At 34.7% G+C, this 23,125-nt stretch overlaps 1 protein-coding gene across 1 annotated transcript in view; it reads left to right on the top strand.

Annotated features, from left to right (window-relative positions):
- The window catches only part of Nf1 (neurofibromin 1), a 1,119,557-nt gene that overhangs the window by 746,303 nt on the left and 350,129 nt on the right, over positions 1 to 23,125 (top strand). The window contains exon 40 of the mRNA XM_090400295.1: positions 1,876 to 2,013. Within this exon, the coding sequence (XP_090256421.1) occupies positions 1,876 to 2,013 (138 nt within the window). The remainder of the gene's footprint in view (positions 1 to 1,875; positions 2,014 to 23,125) is intronic.

Here is a 23,125-nt window from a genome sequence, read left to right as displayed (position 1 = left end):
ATATATATCTTCTTAAATGAAAATTCCATGTATATCACTCTTCCCTGTTGGAGCAATTTGTGACTACAGAACAAATCTTCTGATCCCGTGACTAGATCCAAGTCTCCTCCATCACTTTCTGTTTCAAGTAATTGCTTCTTGGTAGGTGATTAAAATTGCATTTCCTTCCCGGCATGTGAACTTTCTTCCTTCCAACTTATGTCCTCATTCTATGTACCCTCATTGTAAATGTTCAGAAATATTGAGGGATAACACTTTTATAGTGGTTACTGCATAATTCTAGATGATCAGAATAAAGCTATCATAGTGCCATATGTAGAAATGGAAATAAAGCAGAATATCATAATTAATTATAAAAGAATATCCCTACTGGGTATTCTACATAAGATTTATGGAGAGTAAAAGAAAAAAAATGTTGATAAGAAGAAATTTTGGGAAGAAACTACTGAATTCTAATCAAATAGGAGGTTTCTAGACCATATTATTTACTTTAAGACAAATGGTGAAGAAATCATTAGAATATAACCAAAATCCATATTATCATCATCATCATTAAATCTCCATGATATGGTGAATGGTACTGTATAAATCATGTGAGTGGTTCTACATACCACTCTTTCATTTGCTGTCTACATTCTCACTATCCTGTCAAGTAATGTATCATATATATCTATCACTCTTCATGGAAAACAGGCTACCATAGACTCACTTTAATAAACCACTGAAAAGTCCTGACCAAAGCTCCATGATTACAATGCTATGATAAAAAATAATTCACTATGGCAAACTTTCCACTGTAATAAATTATTCCATAGTTTCTACAAGTTTGCTATAGTCGAAGTCAATACTCAATTTATTTACCACTTCTTTGTGCAGCTTCAATGATGACGACGACGACTTTTCTACATTATTATTATTCTCGACACCTCCAAGGAGTCTGTGGACTCATCGTGGGAGGATACCTACTGTACAACTCCCCATCTTCACCACCACCATACCAAACCTCTACTACCAATCATCTACATCAGCACCATCTACTGCCCACTACCAACAACACTACAACTAGTATTTTTTGTCTGTGTATATATATTGCATGTGTTCTGAAGGGTCGATTTGTCTGTATGCAGGATAAAAAAACCAAAGTTTCCGGGAGAAAAAACTGCTACTTCCATATGAGATCAGTTAAACTCGCCTTCAATTGAAAAAGCCCATATAAAGATTCCTTCCGTCACGACGAGAATCAAACTTAGACCTTTTCTAATCTAAGAGCGTAATGTACCGTCATTCTTCCAACTGCACTATGGAGGCACTACATTCCTTTTCTTTATTCTGATCTTTAAAATAACCTCCCAGTGTCCATATGGTAAATAACTTTCAACAGCTTAAATGTCATAATAATATCATTCAAACATTTATCTAATATCTTTCATCTTATTATCTTCCATCTATGAAACTCTTGCGATTGCATGCCCCTTTGTCCTCATCATAAACATTCTATATCCTGTTATTTTATTAGTTTTGGATATGTGAAATGCTGATGGATGTGCTCTTTTAAATGCAGATGTGCTATTCTATATAGCATATTGTAAATTGTACATTATACATAATAGTATACCATATATAGTCTATAGTTAAGTTGTAATTTAGTATTGAATTAAACTATTCATAAGAAGATTTTTTTATGTAAAATAAGGTATGTGATAAAGTTGCATGCTATCGCTACTGTTTTTCATTTATATGGATGTTGTTATTATAGTACTATCATGCTTAGCACTAAATCTTACAGTATGGTTTATCACAAATACTTATTACTTTAACCAGTATTCGCTGTCATATATCAAAAAAGTAGTAAAGAAATTTCTTTTCTTCTTATAGGTTTGTTTGGTAGATGATAATCAGTTCACTCTTACTATTGCCAACGAAAGTGGTCCATTATCCTTCATCCACAATGACTGTGATAGTATTGTTCAAGCAATTATTCATATCAGAACTAGATGGGAACTCTCACAACCTGTATGTTTTTTATCAGTTTCTATTTACAACCATACAGTATTTCAGTTTATATTTAGAAACAGTTGATACTGTTAATTTGGAAAGGAATTCACCTGTTATTTTCAAGCATTTTATAAATTTATTGAATAGTATCCATTATTACTTGATGTATATTTGTTTTACTTATGAGAAGAAGCAGAATGAAGAGGGAGAAAAGTTAAGATCGTAAGTCTGTTAAAAGTATAATATGATCAAATTAAGAAAGACGTGTGATGATTGCAAATGAATCGATGCATAGAATGTACAGGATAAATGATGCTTCTCCTGTACAGCCTATTCATTGGAACACCATTTTGCAGATGCATGGATGGAATGAATTTGAACAAATGGGCTTAATATGCACTTGAATGGGTTTGGATTCTGGAAAAGGTATTGTTCATTAAGAGATTGGAAATACAAAATCAGGGAAACTAGAGATGTTGTAGGATGAAGGTGCCCTTGAGGCAAATGAATGTGAGAATATGAATGATCAAAAAAGTGCTAATTATAGTTTCTCAGGTCTCAAATTCAAGTGCGAAAATTATTACCAGATTCAAGAGTTGTGGCTGCAAGGGATATTGCATTTCATTACATTACACCAATGCAAAAAAGCTTTATTAATAATGAAAAGTCCCCCCCCCCTCCACTTATAGATTACTTGGCTGAAAATTACTAGCATTAATCCTTGACTGCTCACCCTTTTTTAGACCTCATCTGGGGTATGCTGTCACCCCACGACATTTCTTCTCCCCCCTCCACTATAGGTAATTGAAATTGTTATTGTGTTTAGATAACCCAAGCCATTAACAGATTTTACCTACTACGATATTTTGAAAGGAGAAAAAGGAAGGGAAAATAAAAAATAAAATGGAATATTATGTAATTTTCAATTTTTACTGATGTTTACCAAGTGTTATACTTTCTAACGCAAACATTAAATAAAAAAAAATAATATATCCTAATTTTTCTTGTGCAAATATGTTGTTAGGTTTCAGTTAAAATGTACATGAATAAAAGAAATACCTTACAATACAAATGACGAACTTATTTACACAAAACAAACAATGAGTGTCAAAAATTGATGTTTACTTTAGTAATATACTACACAAAAATAAAACATTTTTCTACCATATGAATGATTTGTAGTTGGTAAATCTAATAAAAGTTTAAAATGCATCAAAATCAGTTTATAAACCATGTAGAACGTTAATTCTTTCTAGCACATTCATCACAGATGTTTTTCCTGTGATCTGCACATACACACACAAAAATGTCACATACTGAACAACGGACTTTGGTTTTCTGATCCTTGGCTCGTTGACAGATCTGACATCTAGCTTGCTTCTTCACTTTTGGTTCTGGAGGTCCCTCAGCCTCAGCAGGACAGCATTAGTGTCTTCATCACCTTGGATATTCAGAACTTTCTTTATGATATTCATAAGTTCTCTAGACAGTGGCTGAGCCAGTCTCCTTTTCATGTGTGGTGTGATTCAAGCCCAAATTCTTCAGGTATTGGTGCCTGATCATCTTTTTCTTAGTTGCTTACTGGAGAATTATCTGCGAGTTGATTCCTTCTTGATCCAGCATTCCATAAAAATAGTGCGGAGGCCATCTTCTGGTTTTGCAGCTTTTTGTGAGCCATTTGGTCGAAACTGTCATCACCTTTTGTGTTGTTATAAAAAAAGTATAACTTCTGGTTGCTTAGAGACCTCATCAACTTTCTTATCACTGTGCATCGATAGAAATAGCTGTGGTGCCTAACACCAATTTACCACACACTAATGCTCACTGGGGTATGGTATCTCCCCAATGGTCTTACAAAACGACACATACTTCATGAACTACACTCACTCATTGACCGATGTGGAGAACGATTGTTGGTTAGAGTATAGCTTGGGGGGGGGGGGATGAAGCACTGTGCACATCCGCAATGTGTAGAAGAAAATGTAGTCACCCCGGGGGGAGCATTGCAGGGTTAATACATACACACACATAATTGAAATCAGATAAAATTTCACTTAGTGTTTTGTATGGTATACAGAATATCAAGATTACAAATGAAATTCAACTGAAAAGATTAAAAGTGGTGTGTCATATGTATTAGAAACTTTGTAAAAATGTGCCTGCCCAACATGGAAGGGATGCATCAAACAAGCCAAGTAAATTCCCACCTGATGCACAACATGTGCAACATACACAGACAGCATGTGTATGCTATGTTCATTGCCTCCTTTCAATAAAAAGATGCATTGAATTGGAGAAAGGAAATGGCTACACCATGATACTGCTGATTTTGTAAAGGCATATAAGAGGATGCTACATTGATCTCTGTTAAACAAATTGGAGCAGATGGAGATGCATTGAAGACGATGATATGGATAAGAGGATGAGTTGCTGATATCAAAGAGTAATAAGTAATATATATGATGAAGTTGAGGCAAGAAGGCAGGTGAACAGTTGTGTATCTTGAGCTCTTACTATTGAATATGTGCATTAACAATGTTAAGAATTATTTAAGGGGAATATCCCTTTGTTTTCTGATGATGCAGAGCTGAAATGGATAACAATAATGTTGATGATAGTATGGATAAAAGATAATGGAACTTTGGGATGAAAAATTATCCAATATTAAAATAAAAAAACACTTTTTTTTTTTCAGTCTTCTTTAAGCAAATGTACTGTTGCTTCAGACTAATTGTGGTCTTGAATCACTTGAATCTTGTTCATTACTAGTGCAATACTACCAAAATAGAAAAAGAGTCAGAAACACATGTACCAGATGTCTTTTGTATCTTCTAAGTTACTTTGAGATTCTTTATCCATTCTAATTTCACAATCATTCCAAATTTCATCTTTATTTTCTCATATGGATATAGATATAAGAAATTGTGATAGTGCTAAATAATTAACCTTTACATTATTAAAACTCAAAGTTACATTATACTGTATGTGAATAATGCACTTTATAAAAAAATTTTAGGGTGCTTGAGTGTCAAAGCTGTATAACTGACAGGAGACTTCCGCATAGCCTTTAAACGAATGTGGGGAACCAATCAAGGCTTCTGACCTAATATCCAATCCTCACATTCATGTGATACACCCTGTTGGGTATCTAACTGTATACTGAACGAAAGAGGATGAGCTTGCAATTTGGGATTTAGCCAAATAAATTATATTCTTATTGGCTTAAACCACAATGTAACATGATGGTACAACATGATAGAATTTCGTGGTGATTGGGACATTGCCTAGTTAAACAAAGCCCCATTGTTTTTGCCAGGGAACCAGGGCAAAAAAAAAAAAGTCAGCTACTGGAACAAATCCTGAAACACATCCCAACTCAACACCACCAGAGTTCAAGATCGGTACTATCAAAATAAGAAGCATGATTGGCAAAGAAATGGAACTAGCAGAAGAATTGGATAAATACCAAATCAACATAATAGGGATGACTGAAACAAAAAAAAAAAAAAAAAAAAGAAGAAAAGTGGTGAAATCTTTCTAAGCAATAAATGCAAAATGTTATATTCAGGCAATAACAATCATGAGACAGGAGTAGCTATAATATTCAACACTAAATCCAAGATTAATTTTCTTGAATGACAGGCAATATCAAGTAGAGTGATGTGGGCAAATATCAGATGGATAACTGGATAATGATACTTATATGTGCCTTTGGTCCCATAGAAGGTTTTTACTAAGGTAGAAGTGGAAGAATTTTTTGAGACTTTAGAGAAAGCAACTAACACAATGAAAAAGGAAAAGTTAGTCCTTGTTGGAGATCTAAATAGCAAAGTAGGAAATGATGGTCAGCCATACAGAAATATTTTTGGAAAATTTGGAGAAAAGAGCAAAGTTAATAATAATGGCAAATACCTGTTGGCAGTTTTTCCACTTAGTTATACTATAAACTAAAGATGCCAAGAAATTATATTCTTGGTTTAATCCTGTATCCAAGTGTAAGCAAACAAAGTTTGCACCTGAAGTAATTTCAGGACTTCAGGTGCAACTTTGTTTGCTTACACTGGGATATAGGATTAAACCAAGAATATAATTTCTTGGTATCTTTACTTTATAGTATAACCAAGTGGAAAAACTTCCAATCTCTCTTTAATCCAGAGTATTTTAATAATAAGGTGTTGACACCTTTTGGCTACTCATATATATGAAAATATGACTTCTGCATTACTTTAATCTTGGTGTCGAGTCTGGCTCCCACTGATGAAACTTCAATAAAGGTTAAAAGCAGTCTGGGTAGTGACCCTTCCTATAATGCATAGCATTATACTTATCTGTAAGGATGTGCATGTTGCATTATGGAATACTAAGGCAAATGATGTGAAGTTATTAGATTCTATATATGAGTTTCCCAGTCCTGAAATTACTTCAGGTCCAAACTTTGTTTGCTTACACTTGGTTAAAGAATTAAACCAAGGATATAATTTCATGGCATTTTTAATTTATGACAAATACCTATTGAATATCTGATCGGGAAATGGACTGCTTATTACTAACATGACCGGTTTCAACCTTTTTTGAAACCAAGTTTATAAAATAACTTGGTTATCCTAATATACAATATCCCCAAGGTAAAAAATTTAATTCATCTATATCTCCTCCACAGATTTTTATTATAAATAAAAACACCTTGTTGCAACTTCTATAGGTAAAGTTGATAAGGCTCCGTATTACTGTAACCTTGGTATTTAGGGCTAGCTACTCACTGAGGAGACCTCAAAAAATCATGTTGGAGGCTTAATGGATTTTTTACAACACTCAAAAATAATTAAAATAGAGCTATTACTAAAATTAAGGGGATATTAAATCCCACATAGTTTTAAAACCGAATAAGAAACTCAAAGATTGGAATCAGAGAGTTTCTTGCCGAGTATAGTACAATCTCGGGCAACTCGTTGCAAAGGAGAGTAAAGTTAAGATCACTATTCTTAGGTATTTTCCATAATGTAAAAATACATTTCCTAGGAAATGTATGCTGTTATTACATTATGGAGGGAGGTCACTACCCAGACCGGTTTCAGCCTTTTTTGAGGCTTCATCAGTGAGTAGCTAGACCTAGACCTTTTTACATATATATATATATATATATATATATATATATATATATAAATAACTTGGTTATTTTAACTCCTAATCCCAAGTATGCAAACAATTAAGTTTGTGTCTAAAGGTGGTGCAACATCAGGGCAACTCATTGTAAAGGTTGGTAAAGCTCTGATCACTATTCTTAGTATTTTCCATAATGTAAAGTACATCTCACTAAGAGATGTATACTGCAATACATTATGGGTGGGGTCACTACCCAGACCAGTTTCAACCTTTTTTGAGGTCTCCTCAGTGAGTAGCTAGACCCTAAATACCAAGGTTTTAGTAATATAGAGCCTTATTAACTTTACCTATACAAGTTGCTACAAGGTGTTTTTATTTTGAATTAGAATCTCTGGAGGAGATATAGATGTAAATAAGTTTTTTTTACCTTGGGAGTAATGTATTAGGGTTACCAAGTAATTTTATAAACTTGGTTATTTTACTCCTAATCCCAAGTAAGCAAACAGTTAAGTTTGCATCTGAACGTAGTTGAAGTCTGAAGGTGATGCAACATTATGGAAAATACTAAGAATAGTGATCAGAGCTTTACCCACCTTTACAATGAGTTGACCTGGTGTTGCACCACCTTTAGACTTGAACTACGTTCAGGCGCAAACTTAACTGTTTGCTTACTTGGGTTTAGGAGTAAAATAACCAAGTTTATAAAATTGCTTGGTAACCCTAATACATTGTTCCCAAGGTAAAAAAACTTATTTACATATATGTATATTGATCACATTATGAAGGAAAGCTGTATTAAAACTGATTTAAAAATTGGAGATGTTAATCTCAACTCTTTATTTATGCAGATGATGTTATACTTTTCAATAAATCCAGTATAAGTCTGCAAGATTCCCTGACTAAATTAAATAACTGTTGTAAAAATTGGTATGAAAATCAACAATAACAAGACAATGACAATGGAAAAATAGGTAGAAACATTGAAAATATCAACTGCATCGTGAATGGAGAACCTGTAGAATACGTAAAACATTTCAGCTACTTAGTCGCAATTTTTAGTGAAGATGGTAAATTAAATGTGGAAATAACAGAATCAACAAAGCTGGTGTGGTAGAAAGTGAACTGAATGAATTTATATGGGATAATAGAGAAATCAGTCAAAACACTAAATTAGCTGTATATGAGATAGTTTTCAAACCAATTTTAATTTATGGATCTGAGAGCTGGTTTAGAAATAAAATACTTCACCAAAGACTAGAGACATCAAGAATAAGTGAAGCAGAAATAGGAAGAAGGTACAGAACAGAGAGACTTAAAAGTGTAGACAATGAAAAATATGTGAATTTAAGAATGAAAGCAGTAATCAAGGCGATAAAAGATGCAGTTGAAGAAACAGTACCAGAAAAAGAGAAGATCAAGAAGAAGTGGGTTAGACAAGAAACACTGAAGTTAGTACAGGAGAAGAGAATGTTGAAGATAAGAAGGAATACATTAGAACAAATAGAGAAGCAATATAGAAGAAAGTATAATGAGGTGAAAAAAGCACTCAGAATGGATAAGATGAAATGGTTAGAAGCCCAATGCAATAATATAGAACATTTTAGAATAAGAAAATTTTTTACTACTGAGCCAAATGTTTAAGTTTGGGAACAAGAAGAAGTTACATGTGGCCAATTCAGGAGAAAACGGTGGATGTGAAACCAATTCGAACCTGAATTCATGCAATTTTGCCATTGAGACAGTGCATTGTCTTGATGAAAGACCACTTTTTTGTTCGTCAATCTTGGCCGTTTTTTGTTCAGTTCTGCTTTTAAACAGTCCAACAATGATGCATAATAGACTCCTGTTGTTGTCTTGCCCTTTTCCAAATAGTCTATCATGATAATTCCTTCAGAATCCCTAAAAACAGTGGCCATCACCTTCCCAGCTGACAAAAACAGTCTTAGCTTTTTTCTGTGCTCTTTCACTGGGCATTGTCCACTGTTTTGACTGCTGCTTGGACTCAAGTGTGTAATGGTGGATCCAAGTTTTGTCTACAGTCATGAATTGACGCAAAGAATCCTGCGAATTGTGATCAAACATCACCAAACAGTGCGTTGAAATGTCTTTTCGCATGAGTTTTTGATCGACAGTCAGCAATCGTGGCACCCATTGTGTACACAGCTTTTTCATGTGCAGTTTTTCGCATTGAAATGCCTACAATCTCAGCAATCTCACACGCTTTCACTCAGTGGTGTTCCATAACAATACCATGAATTTTGTCAATTATTTCCTTCGTAGTGAACTCAGTCAGGTGTCTGGAGTGTGCTTCATCTTGGATGGACTTCCGACCACGTATAAACTCATTTATCCAAAAATTTAATGCTGGTTCATATTCCCATGAACTGCATCTAACTTGGCTTTGATGTGCACAGCCATCCACTTCTTTGAAGAAAAGTGTTTTATCACTGCACGAAACTGGTTTTTCTCCATTTTTATAAAAAATGTGAACATGGTCATTTTAAATGTTTGCCAAACAAGAACTATGCGTCCCATGTGGCTAAAATTTTGGCAGGGATCATGATAAAGATGATATGTGCCGACACTGGTATAATGGAACGAATTGTGTCGCCATCTTTTGGAAATTTACCAGACGTTTCAAACAACCCTCATAGAGAGCAGTGGGAAACTGATTGAAGAATTGAAGCAGATATCACCACCAGGTGATGAGTATGATATGGACATTTTAAGAGGAGAGGTAGAAAAAGTAATAGGACTGCTGAAATACAACAACAGTTCTGGTAACGATAACATCACTGGAGAAATTATTAAATATGGTGGCAAAAGTATGGTTACAGTAATGCAACAATTATGAAATATGGTATGGAAAGAAGAGAAAATGCCAGAGAAGTGGGTGAAATCGATATTTGTTACATTTTATATGAAAGGAAATAAGCTAAGATGTAAAATTTATAGAACAATTGCTTTGACAATCAACACCTTGGTATGATAATGACGACATTGACAGAAAGATTGAGAACGCACAATTGGAAGCATACCTTGCAGACGAGTGAGCAGGATTTAGGAAAGATAGCTGCGCAATTCAACAGATTTTGACAATGCAATTAATAGCAGAGAAAGCTAGTAGAAAAAACAAAAACATATATACAAGTAATCCTCGTATAACGCGGTTTCGATATAAGGCGGTCTACAAACTGTAGTAACCCTTTATCATTTCATATATTTTTCAACGCACGACTTAAATATCAAATTTTATCTTCGTTAAATTTGCATCCGTATCATGCATACAAAGATGGATAGTTTTTTTTTGAGAAACCTCCAACAATCGAAATGATGGATGCACCAAAGCATACTAAAATATACAGTAAATAGAAGAACGAAATAAGTAGCGAATTTATATTAGGGGAAATACCCTTTAGAGGCATGTACGTCAGTTGTTTATCGTATAAAGTATTTATTGTCGAAAATTGTCTTCGTTTTCTGCCAGGAAAGCGCATTAAAAATCATCATCATCATCATCATGCATATCAAGGATTTAGGCCTAGCATGGCCTGTTCCGGCCTTAGAAGTCATTGTTGAATCATACATTGAACCACTTTTTCCTAATTGGTGAGTTATGTACAATATGTAATGCTTTTTTTTTTTATGTAAAAAAATATATATTTTTATAGTAATGGCCACTCAGAGTGCTTTTGCAATATACGTGCTTGTTAATAGGGATAAACCCACCCACTGTAAATTGCCAAGTAACAATTGAACAAGACTGAAGATACATTCGGTTTCGATCAGCACATGAGATTCAACCTTCGCGAACTTCTTCATAAGTGCTCCAATCTCTTCAATATAAATTAAGTGATGGGGAAATAGATTTAAATGAGGAGGAACTGGTACAATTAATAGATGACGTTGAACAAAATGGCGGTGAAGTTCTGCTGAAGAATCTGATTATGATGAATCCGTTAAAGAATTCAGTTTAAAAAAATTAGCAGAAGGATTGGAGTTAGAAAGAAAGTTATTTTATGGATAATGATCTCTCAATGGAGTGCTCCAGAAAATTCACCAGACAATTGGATATTTGTTTAGCTCCATATTATGAACTTAATAAAAAATTGCAGCATAATGATAAGCAAGGTCTTATTACTGATTTCTTGATAACTAAACCAGCCGAAGTATGCAATGAGAATTATAGATTTCAAGTGATGACGACATCCGGCCACTCGTAAATAAAGAACATCTACAAATGTTATTTTTACAGTGATGACGATTAAAATATACACTTTATTTTATTTTTCCTAAAATATTTATGTATTATGTACAATGAAGTTTACATACAATTTATAATTTTTTATAATTTTATACTATGTGTTTGTTTCATTGTTTATATAATCTTTAAAAAAAAAAATGATAATTTCGGAACCTAACCCTCCTTTTTTTATGTGATCTGAGTCTCGCATAATGCGATTTATATATAACGCGCCATTTTTTTGGAACCTAACATCCGCATTATACGAGAGTTACCTGTACTTGCTTTGTTGATTTTCAGAAGGCATTGGACAGTATCAACCAGAAAGTGATATTAGCAGTGCTAGAATCCTATGGAATTGAAAGAAAACTAATCGCAATATTAAGAGATGTTTATAAGAATGCAGTTGCAGCAGTTAGAATAGGTGATGATTTGGGGAAATGGTATATATCCCCTTCTAAGAGAAATACAATTTCTTCAGATGATAATGGCCTCGACATATTCTAAAAGAAAAAGATATCAAACTCATAATTATATTGTGACACACACAATCGACAAATGCCTAACTTTATATCATGAAAAATAATCTAAATAACTAATGCTAGGATACATACTCAGGCTTATACATAATTTCTATTCTTCATTGATAACACTTCAAGAGTGATAAATGTCTGCAGAAGAAACTAATTTTTAAATTATCCTGACCGAATGATTCCAAATGGAATCATTATATTCTAGTAGCAAATATTAAACTTCTGAGCTTATTCTCTATAATCCAATATCTGCATCATAAAAACTGATATTGGTAAGATTTATACATATAATACATACCTGTTATTATTTTCGATAGTTTCAAGGGCACCAGGATGTCGATATGCCATGCAGATGTAAACATACAAAAGGATAATGTGCGCGAACAACCGATCACGATGAAACAGCAGACAACTGCAATCTGTTGGCAAAAAATGGAATTACGACGTACGATACCAATTGGAATCATTCGCCACATAATATGAGCTATGAAAGCCAAGAAAGTCGGTGATTCCAATCGGAATCATTCGGGCAGAAAGGGTTAATATCGCTAAAGCTTTTGACTGGATCTGGCACAAAGGCTAACTAAGCAGATATCACTTGGACTGTCTCAGGACTTCTTCGGTTGGTTTGCCAACTTTCTGTCTGGACGTACACTGTGTGTGATGGTAGCCAGTTCCTTATCCTCTCACCAACCCAATACACAGATAACAGCACGTTGCACTCCTCCTTTTCATTTGACAAACCTTACTCTACACAACTCACTTCAACCTACAGAACATCAACCAGCACTGGAGGATGGGGCTCAAATTATCTCGTCAACTTCAATGCTAGTAAAACCCAGTTCTATATTATTTCTCACAAAAAATAATAATATTCCCCATTATTATTTTTGATAACACTCAAATTTCCAAAGAAGATAAGGTTTCTCTTCTTGGAATTACCCTGACATCGGGACTCTCCTGGCATAAACACATCACGACCATTACTTCCTCAGCTTCGAAAAACTTAGGATTTCTCTTTTGCTCAAGATGTTACTTCATCTCTAAACAGCTGGTAACCTTATACAAATCACAAATCTATGCAGCTATTGAATACTGCTCTCACATTTGGAGTGGGGGCTCCTAAAAGCTCCCTCAAAATGCTTGACTCAATACGGAGGAAAGCAATACTCATTGGAGAAAACAGTATGAGAAAGGCTGTTCCAGAGAACAGAGATAAATTGAATGAAGGAGGATGATAAGTTTGTTTTCTCTGTATAGAGTTAGATTATGCATTATTATTGGCTGGTGTCTGCTCTAGTTCTAACATGATTATGGAAAGCAGTTGAACAGTAGTTGCCAGTTCAATAGAACAATGCCCATAAGAAGAATTATAGTAAAGAAAAAGGCATAATTGGAAAAACAGAGTACTTATGAGAACATGCTGGAGGGAACACCATTTAAGTGAATTGCACTCTTCTGTACAATCAGGAATTCAGATGGAGGTTTTGGGTGCACTATCTCAATTGGGAGAATAATATCCAAGTATCATCAGATTTGAAATTTATCAAGCGGTAACAGTTGAGCAGGAAAGTAGTGTTTGAACAAAAAGGAACACAAAGTTTTTTAGAAACTGAAGAAACTATGGATGTAATATGTTTATGTAGGATTAGCTGGATGAAAGTAAGACCAAGAATGGGAAATCTTGAATGGAAATTGGAACGTTATTGGAAGTACAGAGAAATGACTGTGGATAATAAGGTAGGACTGTGTTTTCGTCATGTCACGTCATATCCCCACGTGCCCTTGAAGGTACAGGGTCTGGTATACATCAGTTTACAGGCTGATAATGGCTCGTCCTCAGCAGAGTGCCAACAGCATCGAATGATTGAACCTCTTCCAACTACTAACCACACTCAGACTTGCTTAACTTTTTGCGTGAGCCATTAGTAGCAGAGACTCTACCAATCGACCAACCTTTGCTGGCAGGACTGTGTTTTTAAAGCACTGAAATTTACTGAATTGTCTCCATGGAAGAGACTCAAGGTTTAATCATTTAAGTACTACGGAGTTTCTCAAATAAGGAAGAGTACCGTAATCAAGACAACTGTGAATCAGATTTGAAGTTAAAGTTATTGATACATAGACGCACCACTGTTTTTGTCAAATAGTACATGTCGGTATGCATTCTTTGCCAGCAGGAAAAGTTGAAAATTAAAATAATACTGCATCTGTGTCACTGTCACACTGTACTGTCACAAAAAAAAAACTGTAAAGAATTGGAATACAGACCCTGAGAAAGTCCAGCAGTGATAAAGAAATCTGATGAGTGCAATCATCCACCATGACAGGCATTCAACAACCAGAGAGGAAGCTGGCAATCGAATCACAAAAGGAAGGAGGAATACAATAAAATAGTTGGTTATTTAGAAGTCCTTAGTGCAGACATAATCAATGCCTTGGAAATATCAAGTGCAACCATGCGAGTTTCGTTAAATGTTTCTGTGGCCTGTGTCAAAAAGCGAGTAGAGAGTGAGAGGCGATTACTAATTAACTGATGGGTCTCCAGCTAATTACGAAGCTTGTTGTTAATAACATCCATCGCTTTTAAGAGCACTGAAGTAAGAGCAGTGGGACAATAGTTTTATGGGCAACTTTTATCTCTGTTTTTTTATGGGGCAGGCTGAACAAAAGCTTGCTTCTTTCATGCTGTTAGGTAGGTGTATATAACAGTTTACATTTGCAATTCGTGATGCACGTTAATTCAAGAGCACAATCCCTAAATATGAGGCACCCGTTCGTGGTGGAAGAAACTGACTAGTGATGGTGTTGCCCTTTTCATTCTCATTCTTTTTCTATGCTTTTCCAGCTGTATTCTTTGCATTACTTCTAATCTTACATTTCATAACATCATCACTGGGATCCAGCAGCTAGCTGCCATGGAGTTTGATCTGTGGACATCCCAAAAGGGATATCCTGGTAGTCTCACACTTCTTTGGCCTCTGCTTCAATGATAGTCAGTCCTGGATAGTACAGTCAGGATTAATTAGCTTGTGGGCCTGCCTGAAAAAGTCAACAGTGTTGCAGTAAGTCTCCTACCCCATGACTTAGAGAGAGAGACTAGGCTTACTGTGGTACCAGAGTAGCTGTAGTATTCCACTCCCAAGCACAGTCTTTGCTTGCTGGAGAGTGAGTATTTGTGTGTGACTGGCTGATTGTTTAAGATTCTGGAAAAATTGGTTAGCTCTCGTGTTTTATGGGTTTTTTTTAACTTTTTTTTCATATCACAATCTGCAAACATCGCAAAACCGATAATCTACTCCAACTGGAAGCATTCATTGAAGGTGTATTTATAAATTACGAGCACTTAATATTGGTTTTCTTTTATATGTAAAAACAAACATGACATTGCTTGGAGATTTGAAATATTAAAAAACTTTCACAACTTTGTTCTCAGAGGGAACCCCTCTCTTTATATAAGGAATTTCATATCCAACATAATCTTCTAGGTCCTGGCTTCAATTTTAAGTGTCACATTTTTTACAGTCAAGGTTAACTCGATAGCCAAACAACTTCTCTCAACTGTAAATTATACCCTCTATGTGGATGGATGACTTTACCATCTTTTTTCATTTGGCAAGCTATCAACCAATTTTTAGAGTGGGCACTTGCAGCTGAGTTCAGATTTTCCCAGCAGAAGACAGTCTGTGTGCATTTTTTGGACAGAGTTGGTCTTCATCCTGATCTAGAACTTGGACTTAAGATAAACTTTAATCCCAGTTGCACCAGAAGCAGAGTTCTTTGGCCCATATTTGACAAGAACTTAGCTCCTTCCTCACATTTGCCTGTTGCAAAATAAGAGCCTTAAAGTGATGAACACCTTCACATCGTATGTTCTTTGCTCTATTTTGTACTATTCTCACCTTACTGCTGAGCTACATGTCGCAGAGCTTTCCTAAATCTACATAAGATTGTAACACTACCAGATGTGTATTATACATATGGATTCATGAAGCTTTCAACAGGCAATAGGAAGTCTAGAGCTGCAAAAACATTTGTTGCTCTCTTCTTATCCAGTATGTTCTCTCTCAGTTATGAAAGCTACATTTGGGCATGCAGTTCTTTCAGATCCTAGGCCATATTAGGATTACACAAAATGAGGCTGCACATACTGCATCAGGTCAGCTCATTTCTGAAGCTTACACCATCTGCCTGTCCCCTACATGGATTATGGGCAGATCATATGATAGAGCATTTATCTCAGTGGCAGTCAACGTGGAATAGAGAAACTAGCAATGCATTCCATTATATCAAGCCAGAAATCAAATAGTGGCAGTCTAGTCTATGCAGGAACTGTAAAGAGGAAGTTGTTCTTGCTTGGTTCCATGTAGGTCATCTTGCACACCTTCCTGTTGATGGGTGACATGTCTGAGGTCTGTTATACCAGTTTAACCATCAATTACATTTTAATCGACTACCTTCATTTTGTCAATGAGCACCGTCCCTATTTTAGTCATGTTCATAATCTGAGCCCTATTCGTTCAGGCAAATTTTATCAGATTCATTTTGTTGTTTTACTGTAATGAACATTTTATCAATGTTTATCACTATATAGATCTGTGCCATTTACAAACTTCTTTACAACTGCTTTTATACCACCTTTTCCACTTTTTTTTTTTATACATTTATGTACCTCTTTATGCTTGCTGTAATTGTTGAGGCATAGAAGAAATAGTGTTAGTAGGTTGTACCAAAGTTTTTATAATTCCAGCCTTCTGTGAGGATGATGAGCAGATTGCTGTTGAAGTAGTGTCCAGTAAAAGTAGGCTTTCAATAAATGAAAGTAATTAATTCACCTGATGGTGAGCAGAGGAGTAGAATATGCTGGCCTGGTTGGCTGTGTGGTTAGCATATCCACTCTCCAGCCAAAAAGCTGTGGGTTCAAATCCCACTGTGAACATGGATGTTTCTGATTGTCTGCGGAAATACTAGTGCTGATGGGCAGTGTAGTTGTAGTTAGAATGAGCTGTAGAGTAAGTGTCCTCCCTCGATGAGTTCTTGGATTCCGTGAAGGTGTCATATAATATCTAAGGATAATTTGTTGTCTTTTTCTCTTTCCATTGTAAATTTAATTCATGAATGTAGATAGTTTATATAAAAAAAGTAGGTAATCTTTCTTCATTATGTAGCTAGATTGCATAAATATCGTCTCTATAATGAACCCAAAATGAAGGCTGAGGGTGTATGGATGAGAAAAGTCTTGTAAATCATCTAAACAAAAGTTTATGAGAGGGGGAGAGAGAGAGAGCTTCCTATGGCAATTCCTTCAACTTGACTTTAAAACTTATTTTGACAAATAAAATATCTGGAGTGAATAACAAAGTGTAATAATTGCACTGTATCCTGTGAAAATGCTTCTGAAGATAGATGTAGTGTTTCCTCAAGAGACACATTAGTGAAGAGAGATTCTATATTGAAGCTATTAGATTGGTGGGTTAATTTATTTATTTATTATGAAGTTTTATTTTCAACTCTATGGAAATAAAACTTCTTTAATAAATTCATTGGCAGCATTGGTGATTAAATAGCCTGATAGTGGATGAGATATTTTAAAATCAAAAAAGTGTAAATTATTCACTGCGAAAAATTAATGTACTTTTAATGTGTTTAGAATGAGGCTGAAAATTTACTCGCCAATTGTTTCTGATCACTCACCTGTGGCAAGTGGATTTCTGGAGCCGTGCTAATAATTGACTAATTCATGTTCTGAACAGAAATCCAGTTGGTACTTACCTTTATTCTTAGGTTTGCTCGTTTCTCTAAATTTTTCAAATATTTCTGTATGTCTGCCATTCATTTCCTATTCTGATATGTATATCCCCAACAAAAAAAAATCTTTCCCTTTCTCTATATATTAGTTGCTTTTCTTGATGACTGAAAAATTTTCTTCACTCCTTCCTTAGAATTTTTATCCTCTTTCTCTTAATATTTCTTTTTTTTTTGGTATAAAAATAATAATAGTACCTTATTTTTGTACATACAACTAGTCTAGCATATGCTAGATCTCAGCTGTGAATCCTCCTCACAAAACTTAACATTTTCTTTTTATGACAGCTTATCTTGTTCTTTCTCTGTACTCCAGGCTTTCAAAATTTGGAGAAAAGAGCAAAGCTAATAATAATGGCAATATCTGTTGGATTTCTGCTCAGGACATGGACTGGTTATTACTAACACAATGTTCCAACAATAAAAATGTGCACAAATTCAAATGGAGAAAAGAGGCAAGGAATAAAAAAAGTCTCATTGACTATGTTATTGTTGGTAGTGATGTTTTCTCCCTGGTGCAGGACACCGGAGTGTACAGAGGAGTTGAAATTGGAAGTGATCACTATTTAGTCTTGAGCAGGATAAAAAAAATTTTCTTCAAACTATTTTGCACAATTTGACAAATCCTCCTTTTTAGATGGGATGAAGAAATTGAAATCTCACTGGACTAAAAGTATAGACCTCGATGGAGACTATGTTGAGAAATAAAGTGATTTTTTCCAAAAAAATAATGTGTTTAACTTATTTTTTTACCAAACCTTTCAAACAACCCTCATATATATATATATATATATATATATATATATATATATATATATATGTATACCGCTGCCATCAAAACAACTCAGAAACACAAGACAATCCCAAAGGTTATATCTCCTTACCATATATCAGCTCGCTCTGCACGAAACTAAGAAGAATTTTACGAAACTTCAACATAAAAACCTGTTTCTCTACTCTTCCTAAACTAAGATCGATTTTAAGCAAATACAAACAAGCTCACAACCATCTACAATTCCCAGGAGTGTACAAAATCACATGTGACTGCGGGAAACAATACTATGGCCAAACTGAAAAATCCATCCTCCTGCGTCTGGAAGAACACCAGAGGGACGTTGCCTACAAAAGAACTAGAGCAAATGCCCTGTCAAGGCATGTGCTGTTTTCGGTAAACACAAATGATGAAGGCCGTCAACATGAGATAAACTGGAAAACAACCTCAAACCTTCATATATGCCGTGATGAGGTAGAGCGCCACATAATCGAGACTAAGGAAATTGTTATGGACCCTCATCACATAAATAATAACCTTAGCTATAATCTACTGGATTATAGCTAAGGTTATATATATAGCTCTGCTATCTGATATTGGCACACTCGTGAAATCAGATGCACGCAGCTGCTTGCTTAACAATAGAACTTCAACACGGACTGTAACTACAGTTCAAAACTAATTGAATTTTATAATGGTCGTTTGTATAGTGATACGATGTTTCTTATAGTGTTTATTTGCTTTCTATGTTCCCACGCCTGAAGAATTCGGACAATCCAATGAAACATGTTGCTTTTTGAATAAATTTAATTGTTATTCTAGTCTCGGTTATAGTCAGTATATATAAATATGAACATATCCCAGTACCGAGTTAATACTACAAATTGCTATATATATATATATATATATTTGTGGCGATCAGCTTTTACTCGGTTGTTATACATTTGAAAAAAATAGATTTAATGACTCCAAGACCGAGATAACATATAAAGATTTTAATGATAAATACTACTAGTTTCGGCATATAGCAGCCTTCTTCAGGTATTTATAAAGGAAAGGAATACTAATAAACATTGAATTATTTAAACAAACTGGAAATTACAGGTACAAATTGCCTCACATAATCGATACATAAAAACGTTGTATTTTTCAAGTTGTTCCAACTGGCGTGCCATTGTTTGTTGCAATTGTGCGTGCAAGTTCACGTGAATGCCAATATTGAATAACTGCAGCATGGCTATCTGGGATGTTATAACTTAAATTATTATTTAAGTGGACCGGGTTCAGTAGGATTTCCCTTGATTCTACGATTTTCCTTTCAAACTCATCTTCACAGCGAAAAATATTTTCTGATCTATTCCAGCATACAGAGCGGCTTTGTTGGTCATCATTAGGATTATTTGAAAAAAGAACATGACTGGATAACGCAGTTGCATGAGATCTTTTGTATGAGATGTCTCTCTTATGCTCTTCTATGCGTTGTTCAATAGATTTGTTAGTTTGACCAAAGTATGGGATATTGCAATCACACCACAATTTATATACTCCAGGGTACTTAAGGTTGTGATGAGTAGGTTTTGGATGGCTGATTAGAGAGCGGATTTTTGGAAGTGTGGTGAAGAAGGTCTTGATGTTATATTTTTTAAGGACTTTAGCTATTTTCTTAGAGACTGTGCTAATGTATGGAATGGAGATGCTACCTTTAAAATTAATAGTCTCTATTGTGCACTGCTTAGGAGGGTTCAGAAGAAATTTCTTAATTGTTTTTTCAGAGTATCCATAAAGGCAACTCTACGGTCATCCTCAACTCTGAAGATTACCACAATAAAATGCTTCAATTACTTGAAGATAGTTCAATATATTCAATTCTTCAGGAAGATCCTACAAGAGAATTACAAAACCGTACACGCATCTATGGAGTTCCAAAAATTCATAAAGAAAACATCCCTCTTCGCCCAATTGTGGAAGGAATTGATTCACCTACATATAAACTTTCAAAATATTTAGCAAAGTACCTCAAGTGTTTCTCCAATAAATCTTCATCTTTCATCAAAAACACCACAGATTTTGTTTCTCATATTAAAGATATTCCCATCGATGATAATGATATTCTAGTTAGTTTTGACATTATATCTTTATTTACTAACGTTCCTACGGACGAGGTATTTACATTACTACAGGACAAATTATCCAAAAAATTTTCACTTTATTAAAGCATTGCATTCATTCTGGTTACTTCAGATATAAGGACTCCATTTACCAACAAAAACAAGGCCTGGCAATGGGCAACCCTTTGTCCCCAGTGCTAGCTAACATCTTCCTGGAAGACTTTGAAAAGAAAGCCATATCTTCCTTCTCATTTAAACCAAAAGTTTGGAAAAGATATGTTGATGATATATTCATTATTTGGAATCACGGGCACACAGCTCTCACAGATTTTCTTCGTCATCTAAACATCCAACATCCTAATATAAAATTTACTGCTGATATAGAAAATAATAACTCTTTACCTTTTTTGGATGTTATGCTTACACGATGCTCTGAAAGATTAAAAATCTCTATGTACAGAAAACCTACGCATACCAATAGATATCTGCATAATCTTTCTCATCATTTTCCACCACAAAAACTTGGAATTATATCTACCTTAGGACACAGAGCACGTTCTCTCTTAAATGAACAAGATGAACTACAAAAAGAAATGAATCACCTCACTCTTATTTTTAAACAAAATGGATACTCTGAAAAAACAATTAAGAAATTTCTTCTGAACTCTCCTAAGCAGTGCACAACAGAGACTATTAATTTTAAAGGTAGCATCTCCATTCCATACATTAGCACAGTCTCTAAGAAAATAGCTAAAGTCCTTAAAAAATATAATATCAGGACCTTCTTCACCACACTTCCAAAAATCCGCTCTCTAATCAGCCATCCAAAACCTACTCATCACAACCTTAAGTACCCTGGAGTATATAAATTGTGGTGTGATTGCAATATCCCATACTTTGGTCAAACTAACAAATCTATTGAACAATGCATAGAAGAGCATAAGAGAGACATCTCATACAAAAGATCTCATGCAACTGCGTTATCCAGTCATGTTCTTTTTTCAAATAATCCTAATGATGACCAACAAAGCCACTCTGTATGCTGGAATAGATCAGAAAATATTTTTCGCTGTGAAGATGAGTTTGAAAGGAAAATCGTAGAATCAAGGGAAATCCTATTGAACCCGGTCCACTTAAATAATAATTTAAGTTATAACATCCCAGATAGCCATGCTGCAGTTATTCAATATTGGCGTTCACGTGAACTTGCACGCACAATTGCAACAAACAATGGCACGCCAGTTGGAACAACTTGAAAAATACAACGTTTTTATGTATCGATTATGTGAGGCAATTTGTACCTGTAATTTCCAGTTTGTTTAAATAATTCAATGTTTATTAGTATTCCTTTCCTTTATAAATACCTGAAGAAGGCTGCTATATGCCGAAACTAGTAGTATTTATCATTAAAATTTTTATATGTTATCTCGGTCTTGGAGTCATTAAATCTATTTTTTTCAAATATATATATATTATATATATATAATGAATATCAGAGGGGATAATGTACATCCTTGTCTGACACCAGATTTAACATCAAGCCATTTTCCTGTATTTCCTTCAATTCTAACTGCTGAATTACAGCTCAAATGAAGATTAATTACTGCTTGATATAATGCGAAGTAAACTCGCAGATGCGAGTTTACTTCGCATAGAAGCAATTCTTGCAATCAACAATGCAAAACCCTCCTTCTGATAATATATCCCCTGGTGAGAGACTTGCAATTAAAAATCTATGGAATAACAAGGACATCGTATTCTTAAAAGCTGATAAGGGGAATGCTACTGTTATTCTAGATAAAATAGACTATCGAGAAAAAATCTTAACATTGTTAGAGTCGGATAGTTATTCGGAAATTGAGAGAGATCCAACAAGAGAAATACACAATAGAACCAATAATCTACTACAAAAGACCACAGAAATTCCACGAAATACATTGCTTTCCACCTGTTCTTTACACACACTCATTCCAAGGTTATATGGTCTCCCTAAGGTACATAAAGAAAACTACCCACTGAGACCTATAGTAGACAGCATTGACTCACCCACCTACAGGTTATCTAAATATCTGGCATCATCGTTAAAAGCTTGTGCAGGAAAATCTTCTTCTTATATTAAAAACTCGACAGATTTTGTCTCTGAAATTAAGGACTTAAAACTCAAGTCTTCTGACATCATGGTGAGCTCTGACGTGGTAGCACTCTTTACCAACATTCAGACACAATTAGTTCTCCATATTTTGAAGAACAAGATTTCAAATAAAATGTTCTCTCACTATCTCACTGTGTAAACTCTGGCTATTTGAATTTGAAGGTAAACTTTATAAACAGGTCAAAGGATTAGCAATGGGAAGCCCCTCTCTCCTATATTAGCCAACATTTTTTTCCGAGAATTTTGAACAAAAGGCAATCTCCTCTTCTAGTTTAAAACCTAGAATTTGGCTTAGATATGTGGACGATATATTCCTCATATGGGAACATGGTATTGAAAATCTTCACAGTTTTCTCAACCACTTAAACAACCTCCGTCAAGATATCAAATTGACCATGGAGATTGAAGAAAATA

This window comes from Typopeltis vanoorti, chromosome 11 (assembly GCF_054136105.1).
Source record: "Typopeltis vanoorti isolate ZY-2024b chromosome 11, IOZ_Tvanoo_1.0, whole genome shotgun sequence".
Classification (NCBI taxonomy): Eukaryota; Metazoa; Arthropoda; class Arachnida; order Uropygi; family Thelyphonidae; genus Typopeltis; species Typopeltis vanoorti.
The sequence above is the reverse complement of the archived record's forward strand: the minus strand, read 5'-3'. Positions and strand labels throughout refer to the sequence as shown.